This window comes from Typopeltis vanoorti, chromosome 22 (assembly GCF_054136105.1).
Source record: "Typopeltis vanoorti isolate ZY-2024b chromosome 22, IOZ_Tvanoo_1.0, whole genome shotgun sequence".
In the NCBI taxonomy this organism is placed as follows: domain Eukaryota; kingdom Metazoa; phylum Arthropoda; class Arachnida; order Uropygi; family Thelyphonidae; genus Typopeltis; species Typopeltis vanoorti.
In genome coordinates, this window is record NC_143570.1 from 77,258,175 (window position 1) to 77,283,007 (window position 24,833).

General features: G+C 36.0%; 1 protein-coding gene across 2 annotated transcripts in view; it reads left to right on the forward strand.

The window, feature by feature from the left end:
• Fis1 (Mitochondrial fission 1 protein) overlaps nt 1–24,833 on the forward strand; it is a 91,232-nt gene that overhangs the window by 26,928 nt on the left and 39,471 nt on the right. For both annotated transcript variants that reach the window (XM_090411914.1, XM_090411915.1), the window contains exon 3: nt 8,224–8,300. In XM_090411914.1, the coding sequence (XP_090268040.1) occupies nt 8,224–8,300 (77 nt within the window). The remainder of the gene's footprint in view (nt 1–8,223; nt 8,301–24,833) is intronic.

A 24,833-nucleotide genomic window follows, 5' to 3' on the forward strand; every position in this document is an offset into this window, starting at 1 on the left:
AAATATTGAGTGCTGCTATATGCACATTATGTGCTGAAAGCTGTAAATGATTTATTGATAGATTAGAGGTTTATGTACTGTTCAAGTTATACCAGTATTTATGGCTAGGCTAAGTATATTAGCTTCTTAGCTGTATAGTTAATATTTTATTATGCACCCACCCAGAGCACTTGCTACTTATGAATTTAACTTTCTGATATAAGTTAGAGTTGAATGGGCTTTTGTCTTCACTTCTGCATGTAATTTTTTTAACTTGGTCAGTTTGAAGCCTGGTGTTTCAGGCTAGTGAAACTTCTATGCATTAATAAAAGGCAAATATATATATATAGGTTGGTGAGTACTTATGAGAACGAGTCTTGTAAAATTTCGAAACTTTACTTTCTGCATTTGGCTGACTAAATGCGGTACTTAATAAGCAATCTTCTTATACGATTAATTTTCACGTTACCGATGGATCCATAATATCTTCTATATTCGATATAATGAAACTATCATTTAATTTCATAGAGAACATTGTATTTAAAATACAATACAATATAAAAATCAGAAGAAAATAGTGCACTTATTTCTTCAAATAACAAAAATATTAATGGAACTTATTTTAAATAGCCTTGGAAACTTTTCTACTTGAACAGTCACACAAAATAAGTGAAGCTTTTCCTGATTGGTTGGGTTTGTTATGAAACATGTAGCAGGAATTTTTTTGCTTCAGCCGACCGAGACAGTTTTGGTTCTGAATATATGAAAAAAAAAACATGCTGAATTGACAGAATACTGAAGCAAAACATGGATATTCAACACATCCATAGTTTTAAGTCAATAAGTAATACTTCCTTGGATGTTTTACAGGGTTATGTAAAATTTACAGATAACTTTAAATAGGATTCACCAGCCTTTATTCAAATTTGACTTAAATATAATTAATAAATATTGTGAATTTTAGGTAATGATCTGTTGGCATGAATCAGGATTTCATTCTAACAGAGATTCTGTACTCAGAATTTGAATATAATACTTATCGATTATAAAGGATTTATAGATGACAATAGCAAGGGGAATGGTTACATTATTGATTAGTAAAATTCTAGATTATATACGAAATTTTCACTTAATGAGAAACTTAACAATTCGAGTTTAAGGATACACTTGTTACAAAGCAGGCAACAATTGTGATTATGGTGCAGCACTTTTCAGACATAAAATTGACTAGCAAAAATAAATGTCTAATAGAGGAAGATTTCACTTTCCTGCTGTTGATTGGGAATTGTGGGATGTGTATTTGGCTCATAATAGGTTTTTGTCTGAATCTTTTAGATGACTGTTTTTTTCACTCACCACATAAAATGTGTCACAAGCAGAGGGAATGTTCTAAATGTAATACTTAATAAGCAATCTTCTTGTATGATTAATCTACAGGTTACCGATTCACTTGCAGACAGTGATGATAATGTTATTATCTGGAGTATGTAATGAAGCCATAAGGGTAAAAATTAAAGGTAAGGGATTTAGTTTTTCCCATGTGACAAAGATATAGTCAGTTAAGTGTTAATAAAAAATAGGAAATGTTCAAGGAAATTATGCTTTCAGCTGCCATCAGTTTTATATCTCATAAAGCATAACAGTTCAAAATTGACAACCAAATTGATCACCCAGACTTGGAGGAGATTCATCAATCATGATAATTATAAAGACATTTATAACAGCACAACTAAATATATTATACTTTCAAAAGCAGATTATGAAAAAGTTTTGTTTAGGAGGACTAAGGAAGTAGTTACATACATATCAGGGGCATATACTCAGGGTGTGCTAGGTGTATGGTGCACACCCATAGAATAGCAGTTTCACTGATATTATATTTTTGCATTTATTCCTGTTAAAGATTCCCCTTATTGTTTGCTGACTTTGCATAATTCCTAAAATTAAACATAATATACTAATGCTCATGAAGAGGAGATGTTTCAATGCGTAAATATTTTACCGCATTCGTGTTAATAGTACAGGGGTGCGGTCACAAATATGGACACCTTTGAGTCCTTTTAACAGACATTCAGATGGCACAGCATGTCAAATTCTTAGCATTCCAGCACATAAACAGCCCAGAAGGCGAGGCAGGTGTGTACTGAGACAGTAGCACCCAGAAATCATTAGTGTCTGCGATTGGTTATTGTGTTCAACCAATCCAGTTGAGATTGTTGTCATTGTCATGAGCTGCTGTTTTTTTTTGTTTTTTGAGTTTAATCTGTTTTGTGTGCATGAAGTGTGAACTGATGTGTTTATGACACTGATAAAGACAAGTTTTTAATATATATTTATAGTTTTCTATAAATAATTTATAACTTTTTTGTCCATATTTACAATGGGAAACAGTTTTAACGATCTATTAAATTCCCTGTTTTCTACCAGAGCTTTTGCAGATTGTATGATTATAGTCAAAACAGGTTAGAATTTGCATATAAGTAACTAAGTAAAATGAGTTATTTCAACCTTTCTTTGGTTCAATCCGGAGAAATAATTTCCCATGTAATTACTTTTTCTGATTTCTGTGTTGTATTTAAAAATCATTTGAAATTTCAAATTATTCATGTCTCACTCTGGTATTTGCCAATGATAATCTGATCTCATCACGAAGCGTAAACCTTTTGTGCTTCTCCCATAAATGGCCTGTGTGAAGCATAGCTATTGTTCATTTGGCCTTTATGCTTTTCATATTTAGCATTATATTAATTGATAAATTAAAGTATTCAAAGTTATCTTACAATTAATTGCATTGGATCAATTAAGATAAGTGCTAATGCATTATGCCCTCTTAAAACTTTCATACATCAATAAAAATTCAATCATACTGTCAAACTGATGTGAATTTTGTAGTGTGGGTTGCATAAGCCACACGACAGCACACCCAACCTAAAAAAATGGGCATGCCATGCCATTGATACATATATAACATTAAAAAAGGAAAAGTATAATTGTCTAAATGTCCAATGATAGGCTATATCATTGGACATTTAGTTGAAATCATAGGGAATATTATTGACCAGGTAAGTAAGATGCTAATGTTTACAACCAGTTTTCTGCAAAAATAGATGCTGGTTATAAATGAAGGTACTAATGATTCTATATAGTGAACTTAAAGACATTTTGTTAATGAAGAATAAACTTGGAAAAAAAATTGCAAGCATGGTACTTAATAAGGCTATAGGATAGTTGGCTATATCAAGCAATGAATGAGATAAATTAATAGTTAAGTATAATAATAAGGGCTTCATTTGATTTAGGGGAAAACTTCAATGGATCTGTGAAGGATAAATGTCACTTCAGCTAATAAGGAAAGATCAAAAATATGTGGAACTGCAGGTGTGTGCAAGTTTAATATCTGTTGGAAACTATTCTTAAGGACAGCCTGCAGGAATATTTATGAAATTTGCACTGACAATGCCTGTATATGCATAAACTGCTGACCCCCTAGGATTACTGCAATCATCATAGCAAAAGGAGAGCTTACATCTTATTAAGGTGGGCACCATGGCTGTTTGTTTCTCACACTATGGTGTCCATTGACTTCTTTCCAAGCAGTGTATAGCATTCTCTTTCATTGTTGTTTTCTAATACCATATTTACTCAAATATAACTCGCCCTCGCATATATCTCGCACCCCTGATATTAAAAAGTTTTACATATACCTCACGCATGAAAAAAAGCTGAAAACTTTAAGAAATAGATTGTGAATGTTGTTATGGCAGAAATAGTAAAAACATTTCAATGTGAAGACCGGTGTGGCCATTATTTCTGGGTCTTACACCTTGTCTACAGCCCTCGGATGTATCAATCGACAAACCATTCAAGGACTACATATAAAAAATTCTACACATAGTGGATGGCAGCTGGTAGTTACGATCTGACTCTGGCAGGAAAGATTAATTACGAGACCATCATTAGAACTGTTGTGCAACTGGATTTTGAGAGCTTGGGACATGATTTCACAGAAATAATTGCCAAGAGTTTTTTAAAAACTGACATCTCTAATGCCCTAGATGGGAATGAAGATGACACTGTTTGGGTAGATTGACAATGCACAGGAGGAAACTGCTCTCGAGACCAGAAGTAGCGATAGCAAATAGATATTCATTTCCCATTTTCAGTTTTTTTAAATCATGGTGATCTTATGATTCCAAAATGATAAATGGACAAACAATAATGAAACTAGTTAATTTAATTACAGAAACATTGTTACTATAGATTCAAGTATATTGTGTGATGAAGGTGAGCAGCCGATTGCATAAATAATGTTGATAATTAAAATTTAAATGTCTTCATTTTATAAATAATGTGAGCAATTTATTTATTCATTTGTATGGGATTTCTACCTTTCTCTCCTGTCCGTTACGACAGGTTTAGCCCACTCAATGTATTTTATAACTGTAAATTCATGTGTATTCACAGGGCCGGTTTGCCTGTTCTGAGGGACGAAACACCCGAGTTTCCAGGTGAAAAAAACCCTCTACCTCTGTATGAGACTGGCTAACTCGCCTTTCATTAAAAGAGACCAAATAAAGGTTCCTCATGTTGTGGACGGGAATCGAACCCAGGTCTTTCCAACCAAACAGCTTCATATATACCGACTGACCTACAGAGGCTCTATGTGAGCAGTTAAAATCATAATGAATACTGAGGATTTAATTATAAATGTCAATTTAGATTTTTTTCCTGAAAAATTTTAGTTTCTGAAAATCCCCACATATATCTTGCACTACGATTTTTTAATTTTAATTTTGAGAAAAAACGTGCAAGTAAATACAGTATATCCTAAAACAAGCACCTTGTTCCCCACCTGCACACCCACACGCATGTAGATATGGTTGCAATTAAAGAACCATTACAATAGCATGTCCACTGAAATGCAAGCACAAAATTTCCCCTAATCAGTGTTTTTTCCCCATCAGATAATTAGGTGACGGTGAAAGAGCTACAATCTCTCCAGCATGAATGGTTTAATGTAAAATTAATCAGCCATTCACAATTTAGTTTTCTGTGAGGTTAAGTCCTATTTATGAGACTTAATTACTGTGATAATGTTACAAATGAATGAGATGTATAATAGTTTTGACATCATGTATTTGGAATTTAGTACATTTGATACTGTACAATATACTTATCTCAGTTACAAATTGGAGAAATGTGGCATTAAGGGTAAGGCACTGGTTCAGTGGGTAGAAAGGATGGTTAAAGGGAAGAAGGCAGAGTAATATTGAATGGTTATACCTCTGATTGGACCATGATAAGGTTCCACAGGGAACTTCATTAGTTACCAGGTACTAGATTTATTTTTGTTCTTAATTTTTATCATCGATATTGATAATAGAATCAAAAATTTAATGTCAAAATTTGCAATTAATGCCAAAGTGGGTAAAGTGGTTTATCAAATAATGCAGGTGAAGGCTGATTTTGGTATTGTACTTTGTTGATGTTAAGGAGTGTCAATTAAAGTTTAAAATGCAAACTTCTTCACTTAAATGGTAACAATTTAAGAGTGGCCTCTTATTTGGATAAGGATAAACTGAAAAAAGTAGAAGATGAAAAGTACCTCAGAATAGTAATATAATAAATCCAGTATGAAAATTTCAAAATTGTAGTGAGGACTGGAATTGGGATTCTTTCATCAACTTGCAGGAACTTTGATAGTAGACGCAAGGATGTGTCTCCACTTCCAAGCTTTCAAATTAATGAAGGGCATAGATGTGATTATTCCTCTTTACAAAAAAAGTTGAAAGTCCTTATCTTAGAAAGATATAGATATGCTGGAGAAGGTAGAGGAATGTAACCAGACTGATATCAAATGAATATCTTGTTTTATGAAGAAAGACTGATTTTTTAGGTTACAAACCTCAGAGACAATACAAACAAAAGCAGGTTTGATCAAAGAACACATTTTCACAGGAATCGTGAACTAGGAGGCAGTTTTAAACTCACAAAGGATTCATCAGTGTTAGGCTTTAGAAAATATTTTAAAAAAAGTGTAGTCATCTGCTGGAATACTGGAAAGTATTGTACAAGGGTGGTCGGAAAAGTTCTTGGCCTCAACCATAGATGGCAACACTATCGGCAAGATTTTTTTTTTTTTTCTAAGTTGGTACATCTGTCACAAGCATCCATGTGGAATTTTAAGTTATTTTATTAAGTGGTTTGTTTTATACAGCTGTCTAAAGCAAAAGTGTTGTCTGTATCCCTTGAAATGGATAAAATTGAGTATCGTGCGGTTATAAAATTCTTTGTAAAAGAAGGTTTAATGCCAAAAGAATTATTTCTGAATTGTCGAAAACGAAGTTCATAAAAGTTCATGGGCACTCTTCTCCTTCGTTTTCGACAATTCAGAAATGGGCTGCCAAGTTTAAACGTGGCCATACCAGCCTTGAAGATGATCCACATGAAGAACATCCAAAAAGTGTAGCAACACCAGAAATCATTGATTGAGTGCATGATATGGTATTGGATGACCGGCGAGTCAAAGTGTGTGAAATTGCTGAGACTATAAGCATTTCAAAAGAATGCGTAGGATATATTTTGCATGAAGAATTGCATATGAAAAGGCTTTGCGCAAGATGGGTGCCACACTTGCTCACGGCAGATCAAAAATGCACTTGCACAAAAACCTCTGAACAGTACTTGGAGCATTTTAACAGGAATAAAACTGATTTTGTGCATCGACTTATTACTATGGATGAGGCTTGGATTCACCATTACACACCAAAATCCAAACAGCAGTCAAAACAGTGGACAGAAGCCAGTTGTTCAGCACCAAAGAAGATAACGTCGGTTCCATCAGCAGGAAAGGTCATGGCATCAGTATTTTGGGATGCTAAAGGCATTTTGTTTATTAATTATCTTGAAAAGGGTAAAACAATAACCGGGAAATATTATTCTGATCTTTTAACCAGACTAGACGAGAAAATTTGTATCAAAAGACCCGATTTGCAGAAGAAAAAAATCATCTTTCATCAGGAAAATGCACCTGCCCACAAAAGTGTTTTGGCAATGGGAAAATTAAGGGATCTGCACTATGGATTGTTGGAACATCCACCCTATTCCCCAGATTTGGCTCCCTCTGACTTCTATCTCTTCCCAAAACTAAAACTTTTCCTCGCTGGTCAGCATTTTTCTTCGAATCAAGAGGTGATTGCAGCTGTAGATGGGTAATTTTCAGATCTTACTGAGAACCAATACAGCGACTGGATAATGGCGCTGAGCATCGCTTGAATACATGTATTAGTCTTAAGGGAGATTATGCTGAAAAATAAAAATAATTTTTTGAAATTGTAAATTTGGTTTTTCATTGTTAGGCCAAGTACTTTTCAGATCACCATTGTATCCAGTGATGCTCCAGTGGCAATATCCCGTTCCTGTAGTGGTTCTCAGTAAGATCTGAAAATTACCCCTTTACAGCTGCAATCACTCTTTATTTGAAGAAAAACGCTGACCAACGAGGAAGAGTTTTAGTTTTGGGAAGCGATAGAAGTCAGGGGGAGCCAAATCTGGAGGAAAAGGGCGTGATGTTCCAACAATTCATAATGCAGATCCCTTAATTGCCAGCCTGGTTGGCCAAGTGGTTAGCATATCTGTTCTCCAGCCAAAAGGCTACAGGTTCGAATCCCGCTGTGGGCACGGATGTTTGTGATTGTCTGTGAAAATACTATTGGTGCTGCTGGGCAGTAGATGGCATTGGTGTAGATGATGCAGTTCACTGTAGTTGGTAGATTGAGTGATGTAGACGGAGAGCTGTAGAGTAGGTGCCCTCCCTTGATGAGTCCTTGGACTCCCTGGAGGTGTCACATAATAATAATATAGTATTTGCAGATACTTCAGACAAATTTAAAGATTCCCTAGACAAGTATTTGGAAACAGTTGGTGTAATGGGTATTTTTAGTATGTTGTTCTTGGGTAGTACGTTAGAAATGGTTAACAAATGGTTTGTTTACTCAGGTGCAGTGGTTTTGTAGTGAAACGTTATTACATCATTATGTATACTTACTGTTAATTGTATGAAAACATCAGGAGCATTTTGATCTTGAGGATTCTGTTTGTGTTCTGACATCTATGATATATATGCTTCTCCTCTCATAGAATTTTATGATAATATGTAATGCAAAATTGTGAAATATTTGTTTAATTTTTTGACCATCTGTTTATTAGTATATATGTATCTATATGGATTTTTTTCCCCTCCAGATTTATTTCAGCATGGAGATGAAGAAGCAAGAAGAAACTATTTATTTTATCTTGCAGTTGGTAACACAAAACTTAAGGTATGGAATAATTTACAAACTCTTATCTGTAATACAGGGTATATTAATACAAGAACTGTAATTCCAGGAGCAGCTGACTCAAAACTTGCAGAATTAGTTTATAAGTTATTTTATAAAGAAATGTATCATTGATTTAAAACATTATAAATATTTGAAAGAAGCCATCCAATAAAAGCAGGTTTATGTGTACTTAGTTTGAGGTAAACAGAGTTCCAGAATTGACTTTAGCTATTCTGGAACCAGAATGCCATTAAGGAGAAGCCTATATATCCCATTTCTATTGTGATAGTTTCATACAGTAGGCACTCACTATTGCTAGCTAATGTAAAGTCTCATATCAACAGTTCTGTGAGTAAGTGAACTGCATTCACTTCCATGTCACATCAAAATGAAAACTTCGGAATTGTTTGTTCACAGAATGCAGAACTATTTATTTTTAACTTATTGACTATTTAGACTGATGTGCTGATTCAAAAACTTATTGTAAGGTTTAATGGAATGAATACAGCACATATAAATAATTAAACTAGTTTAATTGATCCTGTTTTTCTGTATCAGTCATTGATACATTGTCAGGAAAGCAATATTAAAATTGCAAAAATGCACAAAACAATAAATGAAAAATTTAGACTGAAGTTCTATGTGGGGCACCCATAAAGGCAATATAAATTACAGTATGAATACAATCATACCTCGATTAATGAAGAGAATGCGTTCTGTGAAATTACTTTTTTCTTTTAATGTTGCACGGTGATCAGCATTCATATTCTGATATGAATTAGAATGGAAATAATGGATTCTCTGCCACACCTAGCCCACTCAGGGGTTTACAAAATACATTGCACATGTAACATACCATACATAGGGGAAACAGAGCGAATCATCCCAATCAGGAAGGATGAACACAAACTACATATTAAATACCTCCATTTTGGAAAAACCGGCCTTTCTGACCACACGCTCCAAACATACCACATAATTGATTGGAAAAGTCCCTACACCCCACCAACACCTGGTTCATGAGGAAATTCAAAGAGGCATGTGAAATGCTCAAACATAATCCAAATCTGAATAAAAATGATGGTCTAACCATTTCAAGAATGTGGAGGACCCATCTGCAACCTTCATAGCAACCAGAAAGAAAAATCCCAATACAAGAAAACTTGGTGAAGTGTTTTTTTTTTTTTCTTCAGAACATTCAATAGCAATTTGAGCCGTACAGATCCAGAAGATAATCTTAGTATAACAATATAAAGTGTACAATTCCAGAAGAATCTTAGTACGTGAGGACTTTAGCAGAGTTTATTGTATTTTTCATTTCTTTTCTTTCTTTTTTTTTTTAATTTCCTTCTTTTTATTTTATATCTACTCTATACTATAAAATGATAAGCTGAAATTGGAAACGGATGTGACATCGGCTTGAAACGGATGTAGGCTGTAACGTTTTTATGCAACATTTTTTTGTAACGTTTTTCTACTCTCTATAATATAAAATGATAAGCCTTTTATGTAACGTTTTTGTCAAGTTATTTGAAACGTTTCGAAACTCAGGGGCCACCCTGAGTGTCGAGTCTTCAAAATTCGAGTCATCGGAATTCAAGAAGAACCGACCTGCCAGTCCGGAACACAGGGGAGGAGGCCTTTTTTTTGAAGACTCGACAGTCAGGGACTACCCTGAGTGTCGAGTCATCAGAATTCAAGGAGAACCGGCCTACCAGTGCGGAACACGGGGGGGGGGGGATTGGGCGTCAGGGAGCGGAGCCCCTAGTATATATATATATTTTTTTTTATCACTAGAGGTCAGGCTAAGAAAAAAATTAGTTAACAACAGATTTAATTTACCTTTATAGAGTGCAACAGCACATAGCTTGGTTCCTATACACATGTATCCTTCTGATGATGACCTCGATACAGGGGTCGAAACATCAAGTGTTATTTTATTAATAATTAGTAAAATAATCATTTCAACACGTGTTTTATGTCCCTAAATTCTTAAATATAAGTGAAATTACTTTGTTAAGCGAAACTTCGTTCTAAGAGGTAAAAATACTATGGCCATAATAGGGATATGTTTATACGTAAAGAAAATGAAAGACTTTTTTTGAAAAAAGAAAAGTTTTATAAATAAAAAGTCATTATTACACCTAACAAATATAAAATCATGACATTTCAAAATACTCTAAAGTTCATTATGTTTTTTTTCTCTTTCATTTAGCAATTGCCTATACAGATTTATTGCATTTAACACTGATTGCTTAACAGTAACACTTTTCCTAAATCAGGATCATTTTCAATGAAAAATTTTAAAACATTTTCAGTTTCATTCGAGCGCCTTTTTATATCTTTGGTTCATAACACTATTTCTGTAGGAATCGTTTTGGGAATTACGGACTTTACAACTGTGTTATAAATAACAATTTTTATTTCCCGACGTTTTGACCTTCATATCAAGGTAATCATCTGGAATATATACAAATATACAAGGACAAGCTGAGTTACATTTCACACAGTGAGCTAAAGAAACAATGATTTGACAACCTGTTATTCTACTGGCATGACCTCTAGTGAAAAAAAAAAAAAAAGATACAGATAAAATTAATTAAATATTTAGAAACTATATCAAAGCTAAATTCTATTTAAGATAACATTAGAGAAACATTCTTTCATATTGATAGTTTTATTATTATTATTATTATTATTATTATTATTATTATTATTACGGGTATCTCCATGGAGTCAGTAGACTCATCGCGGGAGACCCAAACTAGCAAAACAATATCTGTCATATCTCTTCTTGAATTCATTTACAGATGAAGAGCTCACAACAAAGTCAGGCAATGAATTCCACTCATTCACCACCCTCCAGGCAAAAAAACCTTGTTCTGACACCTTTGTTAACCACACTCTTCTTTAATTTCCAGAGATGACCTCTTGTTCTTCCATCACTATCACACAGCTGAAACATTTCCCCTGCATCAATCCTATAAAAACCTTTTAGTAATTTGAATGTTTCTATCATATCCCCTCTTCTTCGCCTATCAACCAATCTCTGCAATCCACAAGCTCTCAATCTATCAATGTAGGGAGCATTTTTTATATCACTCACCAACTTGGTCACTCTTCTCTGAACCCTCTCCACAGCCTCCTCATCTCCAAGGAATCCAGGTGACCAGACCTGAGCACAGTAATCCAAATGTGGAAGTATCAATGCTTTATAAAGGGGAATAATAACCTCTTTATCTCTGGATGTCAGTGTGTTCCTCAACAACCAAGTAATCCTATGTGCAATCTTGGACACCTTAGCAATGTGTCCTCTGAACTTCATCTCCTTATCTACCAATACCCCTAAGTCCCTAGCCTCATCAATCTCTTGGAGTACCTTTCCATCTATGTAGTACACAGCTGGTAATCTTTTAATCCCAAAATGCAGGACTTTACACTTTTCCACATTGAACTGACATCCATTTTCTTTTGCCCATTTTACCAGCTTATTTAAATCCTCCTGCAAACTTTCAACATCAGCTTGATTTTTTATTGCACTACACAACTTTGCATCATCAGCAAACAACTGAATATCTCCCTTTAAGCCATTTCCTATATCATTTATATACAAATTAAACAACATTGGCCCAAGCACAGAGCCCTGAGGCACACCACTGGTCACCTGCCTCATTCTGGACTCGGCTCCTCCATACACCACCTTATGGTATCTCTCCCTGAGCCATTCTCCTATCCATATCACCAATTTAATATCCATTCCCATCTGCTCCAATTTGCGTAACAGTGTTCTATGGGGTATCCTGTCAAAAGCCTTAGCAAAATCCAGAAGTACCACTGTGTAGCCAGTTCCTTTGTCCAACTCTGATGTTATTCTATTATGGATAGTTAATAGATTGCTAAGGCAGGATCTACCTTTAACAAAACCATGTTGGCCTCTATAGAGTATCATATCCTGATCCACCCATTCTTGAATTTTGTCTTTAACCAACTTTTCCAATACTTTTACCACTACTCCTGAGATGGTGATTGGTCTGTAATTCAATACTGCAGTTTTAGAGCCACCCTTATGCAAAGGAACCACTTTGCCTAACTTCCACTCCCTAGGGACCATACCAGAGTTCAAACTTAAATTAAATATCCAGGTAAGAGGGGTTGACAATTCATTTGCACATTCACGCAACACCCGAGCTGATATTCCATCTAAGCCTACCGCAGTGTTTGCATTTAAGTTTCGCAATATATTTAATACCTCTGATTCTTTAGCTTCAATTCTCACATTAGGTATTGCTATAGGTATAGAGATATCCTCACTTGGGTGATAGACTTTTGAGAAGTGATCACTCAGTAACTCGACTATTACATCTGATTTTGTCACCTCAATACCATCAGCACCCACTAAGGTTATCCTTCCGAAGTCATTCTTCCTCTTACTTGCCACATAGCGGAAGAACTCTTTGGGATTACCCTTGATCTCTTTGGCTAAGGTCTTCTCATAATCTGATTTAGCTTTTCTTACTATGCTGGTAACCTTCCTAGCTTGAGCCTTGTACTGCTCATGGGTGTCCTGATTGCCCTTCTCCTTGTAAATTCTCCATAACATTTTCTTTTTTTGTAGTTCAAGCTTGATACTACTGCTCATCCATCTAATGCCTGCCTTGTTTGACCTCCTGACCATGGGAACACAATCTGATATTGCTTTCCTCAGATACCCGCTGATTTTATCCCAAGCACTGCTAACATCTTTCCCTTGCAATATGTTCTGCCATGGGATGGCTGCAAGCTCACTCTGAAGCTTGTTATAATTGCCTAACCTGTAGTTTCGTACATACCCCTTCTTAATAGAAAAATCCACAGATTTTGCAACCTCCCAAGTCAATACCACATGATCGCTTTCACCAACTGGAGGTAACGAGGTCACCTTACTTATGCATATAACCTCTGAACCAATAACCAGGTCCAACACTCTCACACCACGTGTCCCTTCAGTTACGTGCTGTTTCAAGTATTTATCTCGTAGCAGATGTATGAACTCCATTTCCTTTTTGCTACGTGATATTTCCTCCTTCCAATTGATATCACCATAATTAAAATCCCCCATAATAATCACTAAGCCTTCACTCATTGCACTAAGTTGCTGATGCATGAATTCAATATCCCCCCCTGTACTCCCTGGCCTATAGCAGCATCCAACTGTATATTTGGTTGCGTTGGTCACTATTTCGCACCAGACTGCCTCAAATGAACTCTCATTCACATGTCTATCATCATGATATACTACTTTCTTTGGCTGCAACACATCAGCTATCATCAACAGTACTCCTCCTCCTGTTCTATCTTCTCTATCCTCCCTGAAAATACTGTACCCATCACATTCAATTCCAGTGACCACATCTTCTGCTGACAGCCAAGTTTCACTAATGCCTACAACTTTTGGTGAGATTTCACTGACTAATGCCAAAAATTCTTCTCTCTTATTTCTAATGCTTCTAGCATTGGTATACAAAAATTGCAGATTCCCTCTAGATCTTGTACCGGCTTTAGAACTGATATATAAGTCACTAACTACCGTAGTCCTATGCCGATTTTTTTCCCCTCTCTTCTGCAATTTATTCTGCCTATAAGGATCAATAAATACACAATCAGTGCTAAAGTTTCTCTCTCTTACACTCAACCTTTTCAATATTAGTTTCCCTGCCCAATAACTTCAACCTGTTCAGAAAACAATAACTTCTTCAATCTCTTATGTCCTTCCATGTTAAGATGCAGTCCATCTCTAGCATACAACTGCCTTTTTCCTTCAAACACACTCCAAACATCAACAAACTCCAGACCTCTTTTTCTGCACATTCTTGCAATCATATCATTCATTATCATTGCTCGTCTACTTAACTCGTAATTGTCAAAACGAGGTAGCACACACACTATTCTCCCATTGACACTTTTCCTCTTCACAATATCTAATAATGTTCTTAAATCTTTTCCTACCCGATTTATACTACCTCTCAGGTCATTCGTACCCACCATAACTATCATCTTGTCTGTTTCATGCCCTCTCTTTATTGCTAAAGCCACTCTTTCTATTGTACCATCAGCCAAGTTTTTTCTTACAGTAACAATGATGTCCTATTTTTAACATGACAGTTATATTAGATTTAAGATTCTGGATTATCTACAGTCCTGTTTATAGTTGACTCTTAGGATGAAAGGTTCCGTGGGTAGAATATGTGCCTTCCACATGCTCGGGATTTTTAGACCATCATTATTGTTCAGATTGGGGTGGTTGATAAGAATCTCACAGGCTTCCTTAAATTTGCATTCATACCATGTTTTGGTGTTGATGTAAACAACTGGTGCTTTTCCAGTCAATTCTATGTAAAGTGTTCAGTGCATGATCAGAAAGGCCACCTTCACCATAGTTATTATATTTAATGTGTCATTTATGTTCCTTTTGTCTGATAGTAATTGTGCGTCCTGTTTCCTGTATGTAAGGTTGATTACATGTGCAATAAATAAGGTATACTCCAGGGTGGGCCAGCGGAGGTAGTGGGTCTTTGGATGAGTTGAGTAAGCTTTTTAATTTTGCAGGAGGTTTAAAGGTGGCTTTGAGGTTGTATTTCTGTAGTATTCCATTTATTTTATCTGATGTCCCTTTAATGCAAGGAATGGTTATAGTTTTATTGTAGTCTGGTTTATCTTTGTTTTTTATTGAGGTCTTATAGAGAATTTTGTTAATGGCATTTTGGCTGTAACCATTTTTTAGAAAAGTATTGCTGATAACTTTAAATTCATCTTTCAGTGCTTATTCATTGGAGCAGATCTTCAAAAACCTGTTTTTTAGAGTATGTTTTTTATTTTATTTATTTATTATTTTTATTTTATTTATTATTATTTTTTTTTCACTAGAGGTCATGCCAGTAGAATAACCTGTGATCAAATCAGTTTCTTTAGCTTACTGTGTGAAATGTAACTCAGCTTGTCCTTGTATATTTGTATATACTCCAGATGTTACCTTCATTTGTATATACTCCAGATATTACCTTGGTGTGAAGGTCGAAATGTAGGGAAATTAAAAATAGTTATTTATAACACGGTTGTAAAGTCCATAATTTCCAAAATGAATGCTGATCACCATGCAACACTAAAAGAAAAGTTTTCTGTAGGAACGTCTTTAATTTCATCTTCATTTTCTTTGGCTTCGTTGTTAACAAGTTTTTCTAAATCTTCCACTAAAAACTATCATTTTCTGCATTTAATAAATTTCTTACATCTTCTTCGTCCACATTTTCGAAACCTATTGAGCTATCTGGATAACTTCATTTCTAATCTCTTGAATGTAATTTTCTTCTTCTAGTACAACTTCTGGCCATAATTTGCACCAAACTTGATGTAAGCATTTCTGAGTGACTTCTTTCCAAGAGCTATTAATGTTTTCAATTGCGTCTTTAATGGTGTAGTTTTTCCAAAAAGTTTTAATTGACATTTACTCTTTATCTTCTAGTTCAGTTAAATTGCTTAATGTACCACACAGATAATAAGCTTTAAATGTTGCTATTACTACCTGATCCATCGGTTGAATCAGGGAAGTTGTGTTTACTGGAAGAAAGACAACTTTGACAGGAATGCATGTGTCTAACCTACTATTAAGATAAGTAGGATGTCCCAGAGCTTTTTCTTCAAAATTATTTCTTTATCAATACCGTTTCACTTCTGGACAAAAATGGTTACCAAACCAATCAGGAAATAACTCCTTGGTAATCCACTCATTTCTGTTAGCTTTCCATATTACAGGTAAATTCATTTTTATGTTACCTTTTAACACCCTCAGATTTTCCGAATGATAAACTAATGACAATTTTAATTTAAAATCGCCAGACACATTTGATCCAAAGAGTAGCGTTAAACAGTCTTTGGGTGCTTTGAACCCAGCTGCTGATTTATCTTCAATAGAAATGAAGCTTTTTTGATAAAAAAAAAAGTTTCATATCCAGAACAAACTGCTTTCGTCAACATTGAACACCAAATTTGGTGAAAATTTTTCATGTTCAATTATTTTCTTCAGTTTTTTTGCTCAGATTTCAGGTGATCAAACAAAAATCAGATGATTGCCATCGTTGACCTTAAAATTTTAATATTTTAATGTAAAATGGGGCTTGAAATTGCAGACTTCGTTATATCGATCGAGGCTTCATTATCGGAGGTAACATTAACTGAGGTATGACTGTACAGTCATATTTATTAAGATTAGGTTGTTTTTTTTTTATTGTTAGATCTCCCAATATGACATTTATGGTCATACTGGAAGATATGCTAACATCTGCCAAGAACAGGGTTTCCCAAACTGTGTTCCTGGAACACTGGTGTTCCGCAAGAAGTTCTCCTGGAATTTGTCATTTTAGTTTCTTAGCATTTTTCATGAATAAATATTTTATAGTGGAAATATTCTGAGGAGAATAATATTCGTGAATATGTCGAAAAGCTCAGACCCAGAATGCCTAATAACATCCGTGTAGCAAATGTTAGTGACCAAGCCATGTATTTTTAAATGTGAAAGTATTCATGAATTATCGTTAATTTTCACACATCGAAACCTTTCAACATTTGGGAAGGGGAATACTGCAGTTTATGACCGGTCATAAAAATTGCCTGCAAGCAGATTATAACAATGGGCAGTGTATCCTCTGTTCTCAAAACTGAAGGAAATGACATCTGTGTAGCAAATATCAGTGACCATACGGCATATTTTTAAACATGGAAATATTCATAACTTATCGTTAATTTTCACACATCGAAATCTTTCAACAATCGGGAAAGAGAATACCGCTGTTTATGACTGATCATAAAAATTGCCTGCAAGCCAATTACAACAATGGGTGGCGTATCCTCTGTTCTCGAAACTGAATGAAATAACATCTGTGTTGCAAATGTTAGTGACCAATCAGCAAGGAAGTATAAAGAAAATTTTTCCACTAAAATTGAAGATCAAGGCGGTCTGTATCCGGTTCTCAAATCTAGTAATACTGAACACTTTCTTTGCAAGTTCGTATTGTAGGGTGAAATTTTCGAAACTGTAGTGCCATGATTTTTTAAAAGTAATAGGCCTGCAGATTTAAATTTTAATATGAATAAGAGACAAGGGACTTTGTTTTATTTTGGTATTAAGAAATCTCTTATTGAAGGTGTTTGTGACAGCGAGTCATCCACCACCAGCCTACAAAGCGATCTGCAGGATGTACAAAAGGAGGGGAAAACTACCAGCACACAGGCAGAGAAAAAGTCTGCATTCACTCGTAAGTACTTATAATTATATAAATTTTTAGTGATCAGAATGGGATATGTCAATGAAAATCAGCACAAATTAATTTAATGATGTTTGTGTTTAATTTATGTTTAATTAACAATTAATGATCAATTATTAATTAATAAAAATCAGCTAAATTAATTATTAATTAATACATTTCAAAATAACCAAGATGTTCCATGAAAATTTCCGATTTGTGAAGTGTTCCATTGTAGGAAAAGTTTGGGAAACACTGGCCTAGAATAACATAAAAAAATATACCTGATGCCATAAGTGATTATGATTGGTCAATTTGGGGCTCGTGTGAATTGGCGGTTTTTATCTGTTTTGTTGTGTTTTTCCCTTGGAAATTAGTGTTTTATAGTATGCATTAGTGTAGATTTTTGCATTTTTAGTATATTTAGTGTTTTATAACATATTTTTATTAAGATATTGCTATAATAAATATGATTCAAATTGGTGGCAAAAAAGCATAAATGTAACGCTAAGAACAGCAGTGAAGTCAAGAACAAGACGACTTGCCTAGCTATGGAAGTTTAAAGATTAGGGTATAATTTGACAAAACACGTCACAGATAATAATGGCACCTGTGCGAAGGAAAATGTGCAGCCAGTAATGAAGGTTCGCCATCGTTATCAAAGAACGGTAGCATAAAAGAAATGAGTCAGTGTACTAGCTGTGAAATGTACGCTTTGCGGAGTGCGGTCGGTGTGTGGTTAGATGATAATAAAGGATTGAATGTGTGTAGAAAATGTAGGGAGAATGCGGAATTGAAGTGTATTTCGGATCGTGAGTGTGATATTTTTGTCAACCTTCAGAATGAAGGAAACAGGGATATGACAGGAAACGGCAAGGTTGTACATGAAAATTGGGAGAGTATGAATGTAGAAAGTGTGAATGATAGTATAAATGGCTTCTCAGAGAACAAAAAAGATGAGATAGATGCATTGAGTGAGATCGCGTTGTTGAATAGTGCGATAGAAAGAGCAAAACAGCAGCTAGAGTGCATGAACAAAAGTAGACTGAATGAACCAACCAATAATAAAAGGTATGACAGGAAAAATAGACGTATGAATGTGAACATGAACAAAATGAAGGATAGAGTGCTGTATGGAGACTCGTTAGTACGAGGTGTGTTAGTAGAGGATTTGACAAAATCGTACCAACCTGGTGCGACCATAAAGGACGTAACTGCGTCTATTAGAGAGCAAAAGGAAAGGGTGAAAGAAATTATTGTTGTGGCAGGTACGAATGATTTGAAAGGAGATAAAATGGAAATGATAGAAGACCTGAATGAATTGTTTGAGGTAGCAAAAGAAAAGAGTGAGAGAGTTAGAATGATTAGTCTTTTGCCACGGTATGACAGTGAAATGTTTAAAAGGAGGGCTATAATTGCAAATGACTTTATGCGTGGGTTATGTATGACGAGTGGTGTGGAATTTGTGGATGTGTGGAGTGAGTTTGATGGGCGAAAGGATCTATATAAGATGGGTGGCTTGCATTTGAATGGTTACGGTGTAAGAAGACTTGAGAAAGTGTTGCTGAATGTAGTGGATGTGCAAACTCAGGGAAACTAGATTTGTTGGGGGGGGGAGTAGAGATACAGTCCTTATGGAGGCAGTTGAATGTAAGAATGAATATAATATGCCAGAGCAAATAAGGACAACAAATCTGAGTGGGATAGTTAATATAAGGCATCAAGGTAGGGTTGGGGCTAATGGGGGTCTTAAATTCATGTACACTAATACTAGGAGTATTAGGAACAAGAAGGAAGAGTTTTTGGCCATGGTTGGCACTTCCAGACCACAGGTTATAGGTATTAGTGAAACATGGCTGACTGTAGATGATATAACTAGTGGGATTGAATGTGATGGGTATAGTGTGTTCAGGAATGACAGAGAGAATAAAATGGGGGGAGGAGTATTGTTGATGATAGCTGATGAGCTCCAGCCAAGGAGAATAGAAGTTGAATTGCAGGATAGAAAAAAGAGCACATTTGAGGCCATTTGGTGTGAGATTGTGGCTAGCAGAACTAAATATACAATTGGGTGCTGCTATAGACCAGGTGATGGAAAAGATGGTGGTGACAGTATGCACAAGCAAATAGAAGAAATGGGTGGAAGGAGGGTGATTATAATGGGAGATTTCAACTATGGTCGCATTGATTGGAGTGAGGAGAGGACACACGAAAGGAAGGAACTGGATTTTATGCGGTTATTAAGGGATAACTATCTGCGACAGCATGTAATGGAAAATACTAGGGGTCAGAGAGTGCTTGACCTAGTAATTACATCTGAGGATTTGGCTGTAACAAATATGACCACATTGCCACCAATCGGTGAGAGTGATCATAGGGTCTTAACTTGGGAGGTGGCTAAAGGTGTGGTTAATGAAGTGGAGGTGAGTAGTCTATTGCATAACCTCAATGTCAATACATCTGTGGGATTGGATGGTATACCAGCTCGTGTTGTACGAGAAGCAGCTAAAGAATTGTCAGTACCCTTGACCATTTTGTTTAATTTGAGTCTCGGGTCTGGGTTAGTCCCGAGCGGGTGGAAAGAGGGGAAAATAGTTCCACTGCATAAAGGTGGTTCCAAGACTGCTGTAGTAAATTACCGACCGATTAGTATATCAGGAATCATTGTCAAGGTCTTAGAGAAAATAGTCAAGAGGAAAATACAAGATTGGATAGAAGAAAATGGGATACTGTATGGGGACAGCATGGTTTTGTGAAGGGTAGATCATGCCTCAGTAACTTGCTCACGTATTATAACACAGTGACGGCTGAACTGGATAAGGGTAATGAGTTTACGGTGATTCTACTGGACCTTGCCAAGGCCTTTGACAGGATTCCACATGGAATTCTAATCAGTAAATTGCAGCATATGGGAATGGACATAGGGTTGGTGAGATGGATAGGAGGGTGGTTGACGGAGAGATATCAGAGAGTGCTTTACTCAGGAGTAGAGTCCACAAGACGGCCTGTGACTAGTGGTGTGCCACAAGGATCTGTTCTTGGACCACTGCTGTTTAATTTGTTCATAAATGATATAGGAAATGATCTGAGAGGAACAGTTCATTTGTTTGCGGATGATGCGAAGTTGGGTAGGGCAATAGTGAATGCAGATGACGTCAAAATTTTGCAGGATGATTTGGATAGATTGGAGGTCTGGGCTAAGGAGAATGGATGTCAGTTTAATGTGGCAAAATGTAAGGTTATGCATTTTGGGGTGAAAAGATTGGCGGCAGTTTACTGCATTGGTGGAACCGTGCTCCAGGAAATTGATGAGGCACAAGATTTAGGAGTGTTGGTAGATAAGGAATTGAAATTTAGGGGACACATTGCAAAAGTGACCAAAACAGCTCATCAAATCACTTGGTTGCTGAAGAATACGATGACAAGCAGAGACAAGCAGGTTATTGTTCCTCTCTATCGAGCCTTGATAAGACCCCATCTAGACTACTGTGCTCAGATTTGGTCACCTAGGTTTCTTCTTGATGGGGAGGAGGTGGAGAGGATCCAGAGGCGAGTGACCAAGATGATAGCAGGTCTGTGGAATGAACCGTATGAGAACAGGTTGAGGATTTGTGGGTTGCAAAAATTGGTTGATAGGCAGAGGAGGGGAGATATGATTGAGACATTCAAATTACTGAAGGGTTTCTATAAAATTAATTCAGAAGATATTTTTGAGTACAGGGCTGGTTGTGGCAGGACTAGGGGACATCCATGGAAACTGGGCAAAAGTGTGGTTAGTAAAGGTGTTAGAGCTGGGTTCTTTACTTTTAGAGTAGTGAATGAGTGGAATGCTCTCCCTGAGTCTGTGGTGGATGCTGTGACAGTGAATGAGTTTAAGGCGAGGTATGATAGATACTGTATGAATGTCAAATAGTTGTGATGAATATGATTTGGGGCCTCCCTCGATGAGTCCAATGACTCCCTGGAGTTGCCCGTAATAATAGTAATAATAATAATAGTAATAAAGTTATTGAAGATATTGAGGAGGTTATTGAAAATGAATTAACTTCCAAAATAGCAAAGTTAAAGTAGATAATCAGAGAGATCACATGAGAATTATAGAAAGTCGACAGTCATTTAAATGAACACAGGGAGGAAATGAAAATTAAGCAGCAAAATAAGAAAAAAAAAGCACGGTAAATAACGAAACTCAGGTAAGTGATGTTGTTTGTAAAAAGAAGGGTGTTATTTGGTATGCCGACTGTCATAAAACATGCTGTTGATGAGCGGGTTATAACTTCGAGTTTTCCAGGGCCAGAAGTTAATATAATGCAAGCAATTCCAAAATAGAAAAAAAAAAAGTAAATGAAACTGTAATTGTAGTAGACACTAATGACTTAACTAGCGATAAGTTCAGAATGAGAGAGAGAAATATGAAAGGGTTGTTGGAAGAGGCAAGAGTGAGAAAGTGAAAATAGTAAGTTGATGATAAAATAAATTAAGCTGTGACGGCAAACGATTCACTGCATAGCTGTGTAGAAGGAATGGACATGTGGGTGAGTTTGAGGGAAGATTAGATTTGTATAAGAGGGATAGCCTACTCGTCTGCATTTGATATCAGGAATCTCGAAAAACTAATACCTGGTATAAGACCTAACACAGAGAGTCAGGAAAACATAATAATAATGACAGGAATGGTGAGAATATGAGTTTAAGAGTGAAAATTGAAAATGTTAGGTAATTGTGCTAATGACTGAAATGGGCCTTATCATGGAAATGATTACAAGGAGAGAACGTTTTCAAATTTGTGTTTGTCTGGTTCAGACCAGTCAAATGTATAAAGATGTCTGCATACATAAGGTACTAGAGAAGAATAGATCTGCAAGTTGTCTGACTGTGTCATGCAGGTAGATTATTATTTCTATACATGGATGCTAGGAGTATCAGAAACAAAGAGGTAGAGTTTGTTGCCTTGGTCAATATGTTGGGATCTCAGATTGTTTGCATTAGTGAGACCTGAGTATTATAATCAGACATACCATCTAGTATTGAGTGTAGAGGGTACAGTATTTTTAGGAAGAACAGATCAGATCGGAGAGGAGGGAGTGTGCTGCTAATGATATTGGATGACTTGAATCCAGTTAGTGATCCAATATCGTTAGCAGCACGCTAACGATAACGCAAAAGATACAACAGGTGGCGCCACAAGTTTCATCTATTTTCAAAAAGTTTGGTTTCTTTTTGGACAGAGGGTGTAGTCCTATGACTGTAGTACTACACACTCTGTCCAAAAAAGAAACCAAACTTTTGGAAAATAGAAGAAACTTTTGGCACCACCTGTTGTATCTTTTTGTTGTCGAAAGTGGCAACCTTCATTAATGTTGCATCAACTGTTTATGACATTTGTTTCATTAGAAGCCAAGTTATAGTACCAAGAGTGAAGTGTGTTTTGACGAATGGTCAGAAAATGAGTTTCAAACAGAGAGTAGCGATTGACTTTTGTGTTAAACTTGGTAAAAGTTTGACCAAAACACTTCAAATGCTTCAAAAAGCATACCGTCATGACCCGTACTCAAGTTTACAAGTGGTTTAAACGATTTCAAAGTGGTCGTGAGACACTTGAGGACGACAAAAAGCCGGATCATCCAAAAACCGGATTGAGCGAAGTTAAAATCCAAAAAGTGTGTGATTTCATCAAAGAACCCAAAATCGTTCGTGAGATTGATTGAAGATGAATTGGGGATTCCAAAATCAACTGTGCACAATATTTTGACCGAGAGTTTGGGCCTTCGTAAATTGAATTCGCGATGTGTTCCCCACAAGTTGACCAACGACTAAAAAATGTATCGAATTGAACACTGCAAGGACCTAATTAAAACCGCTAGTACGGAATCAAACTTCCTTGAAACGATCGTTACTGGTGACGAAACGGGGTGTTTTGAGTATGAGCCTGAAACAAAGCGCCAGAGTGCTGAGTGGAGACCACCAGAAGAGGGGCATCCGAAAAAAAGTCGCTTGGAGAAGTCAAAAGTAAAGACAATGCTGATTTGTTTCTATGATTCCAAGGGCATTATCCACAAAAAATTCGTTCTGCCTGGCTAAAAGTTTTATCTCAAAGTTTTGAAGCAATTGGTAGTGAGAATTCGTCACATATGGAATGAATATTGTGATGCAGGCAGCTGTCACTTTTGCACGATAATGCACCATCTCATTGTTCGAACATTGTGAGACAGTTTTTGAGCAAAAACCAAGTTTGTGTGTTGGATCACTCGCCGTATTCACCTGATTTAGCACCTTGTAACTTCTTTCTCTTCCCCCGAACTTCATTTGCCGATGAGAGGAAAGTGGTACAACACCATTTAAAACATTCAAGCGGCAGTAATCATGACCCTCAATAGTATCCCAAAAACTGATATAAAAAAAAATTCATTTAACGAATTAATTGACCATGCCAAATGCTGTATTGAAGCCTGAGGGAGAGTATATTGATTGAAATAAATGATTTGAATAATTATAATTGGCCTGTGTTCAACAGTTCAGCAGAGGGTGTCGTAATGGTATTTCATGTGATAGTGAATTTGAAGCCATCTGATGTGAGGTAGAATCTAACAAGATCTATAAAATAGTGTGATTTTTTTACTGAGCTGGTGGCTTGGTTGTTAGTGATGAAGAAATGCATCATCAAATAAATATGATGGATTCAAAAAGAGTAATCATAATGGGTGAATTTAATTATCCAAACATTGACTGGGTAGAGTAGCTATGAAATTGCATGAGAAGAATGAAAGTGCATTTATTGAGCTGTTGCAATACAATTTCCTCAAGCAGCAGAAGGAACTCTAGGTCAAGAGTGTTAGAGGGTGTTTCATTTAAAGACGTAACTATTCTGCCTCTGGTTGATGACAACGATGATGTGATACTCACTTTGGAAGTGACTAAGTTTATGAATGTTCCATTCAGAAAAGATGACATGCTGAACTACAAAGCAGGAGATTATGACCAACTGAAGAGTATACTGAGTTCAGCAGAATGGTTTCTGTTGCTGGATAGAAAGAATATCAACAGTGCATGGAAAGAATTTTAAAAAAATACTTAAATGATGCAATATCAGAATGTGTCCTGAGAGTTCTAAGAATAAATAGCATAGGAGTCAAATGGATGAGTAATCTTATTAAGCAAGAGATTCATAAGAAACAGATGATTTGGAAGGAATACCATGTGCATGAGAATGATGTCCGTTATGAAAATTATAAGCAGCAGGCTAGAATAGTCACAACTG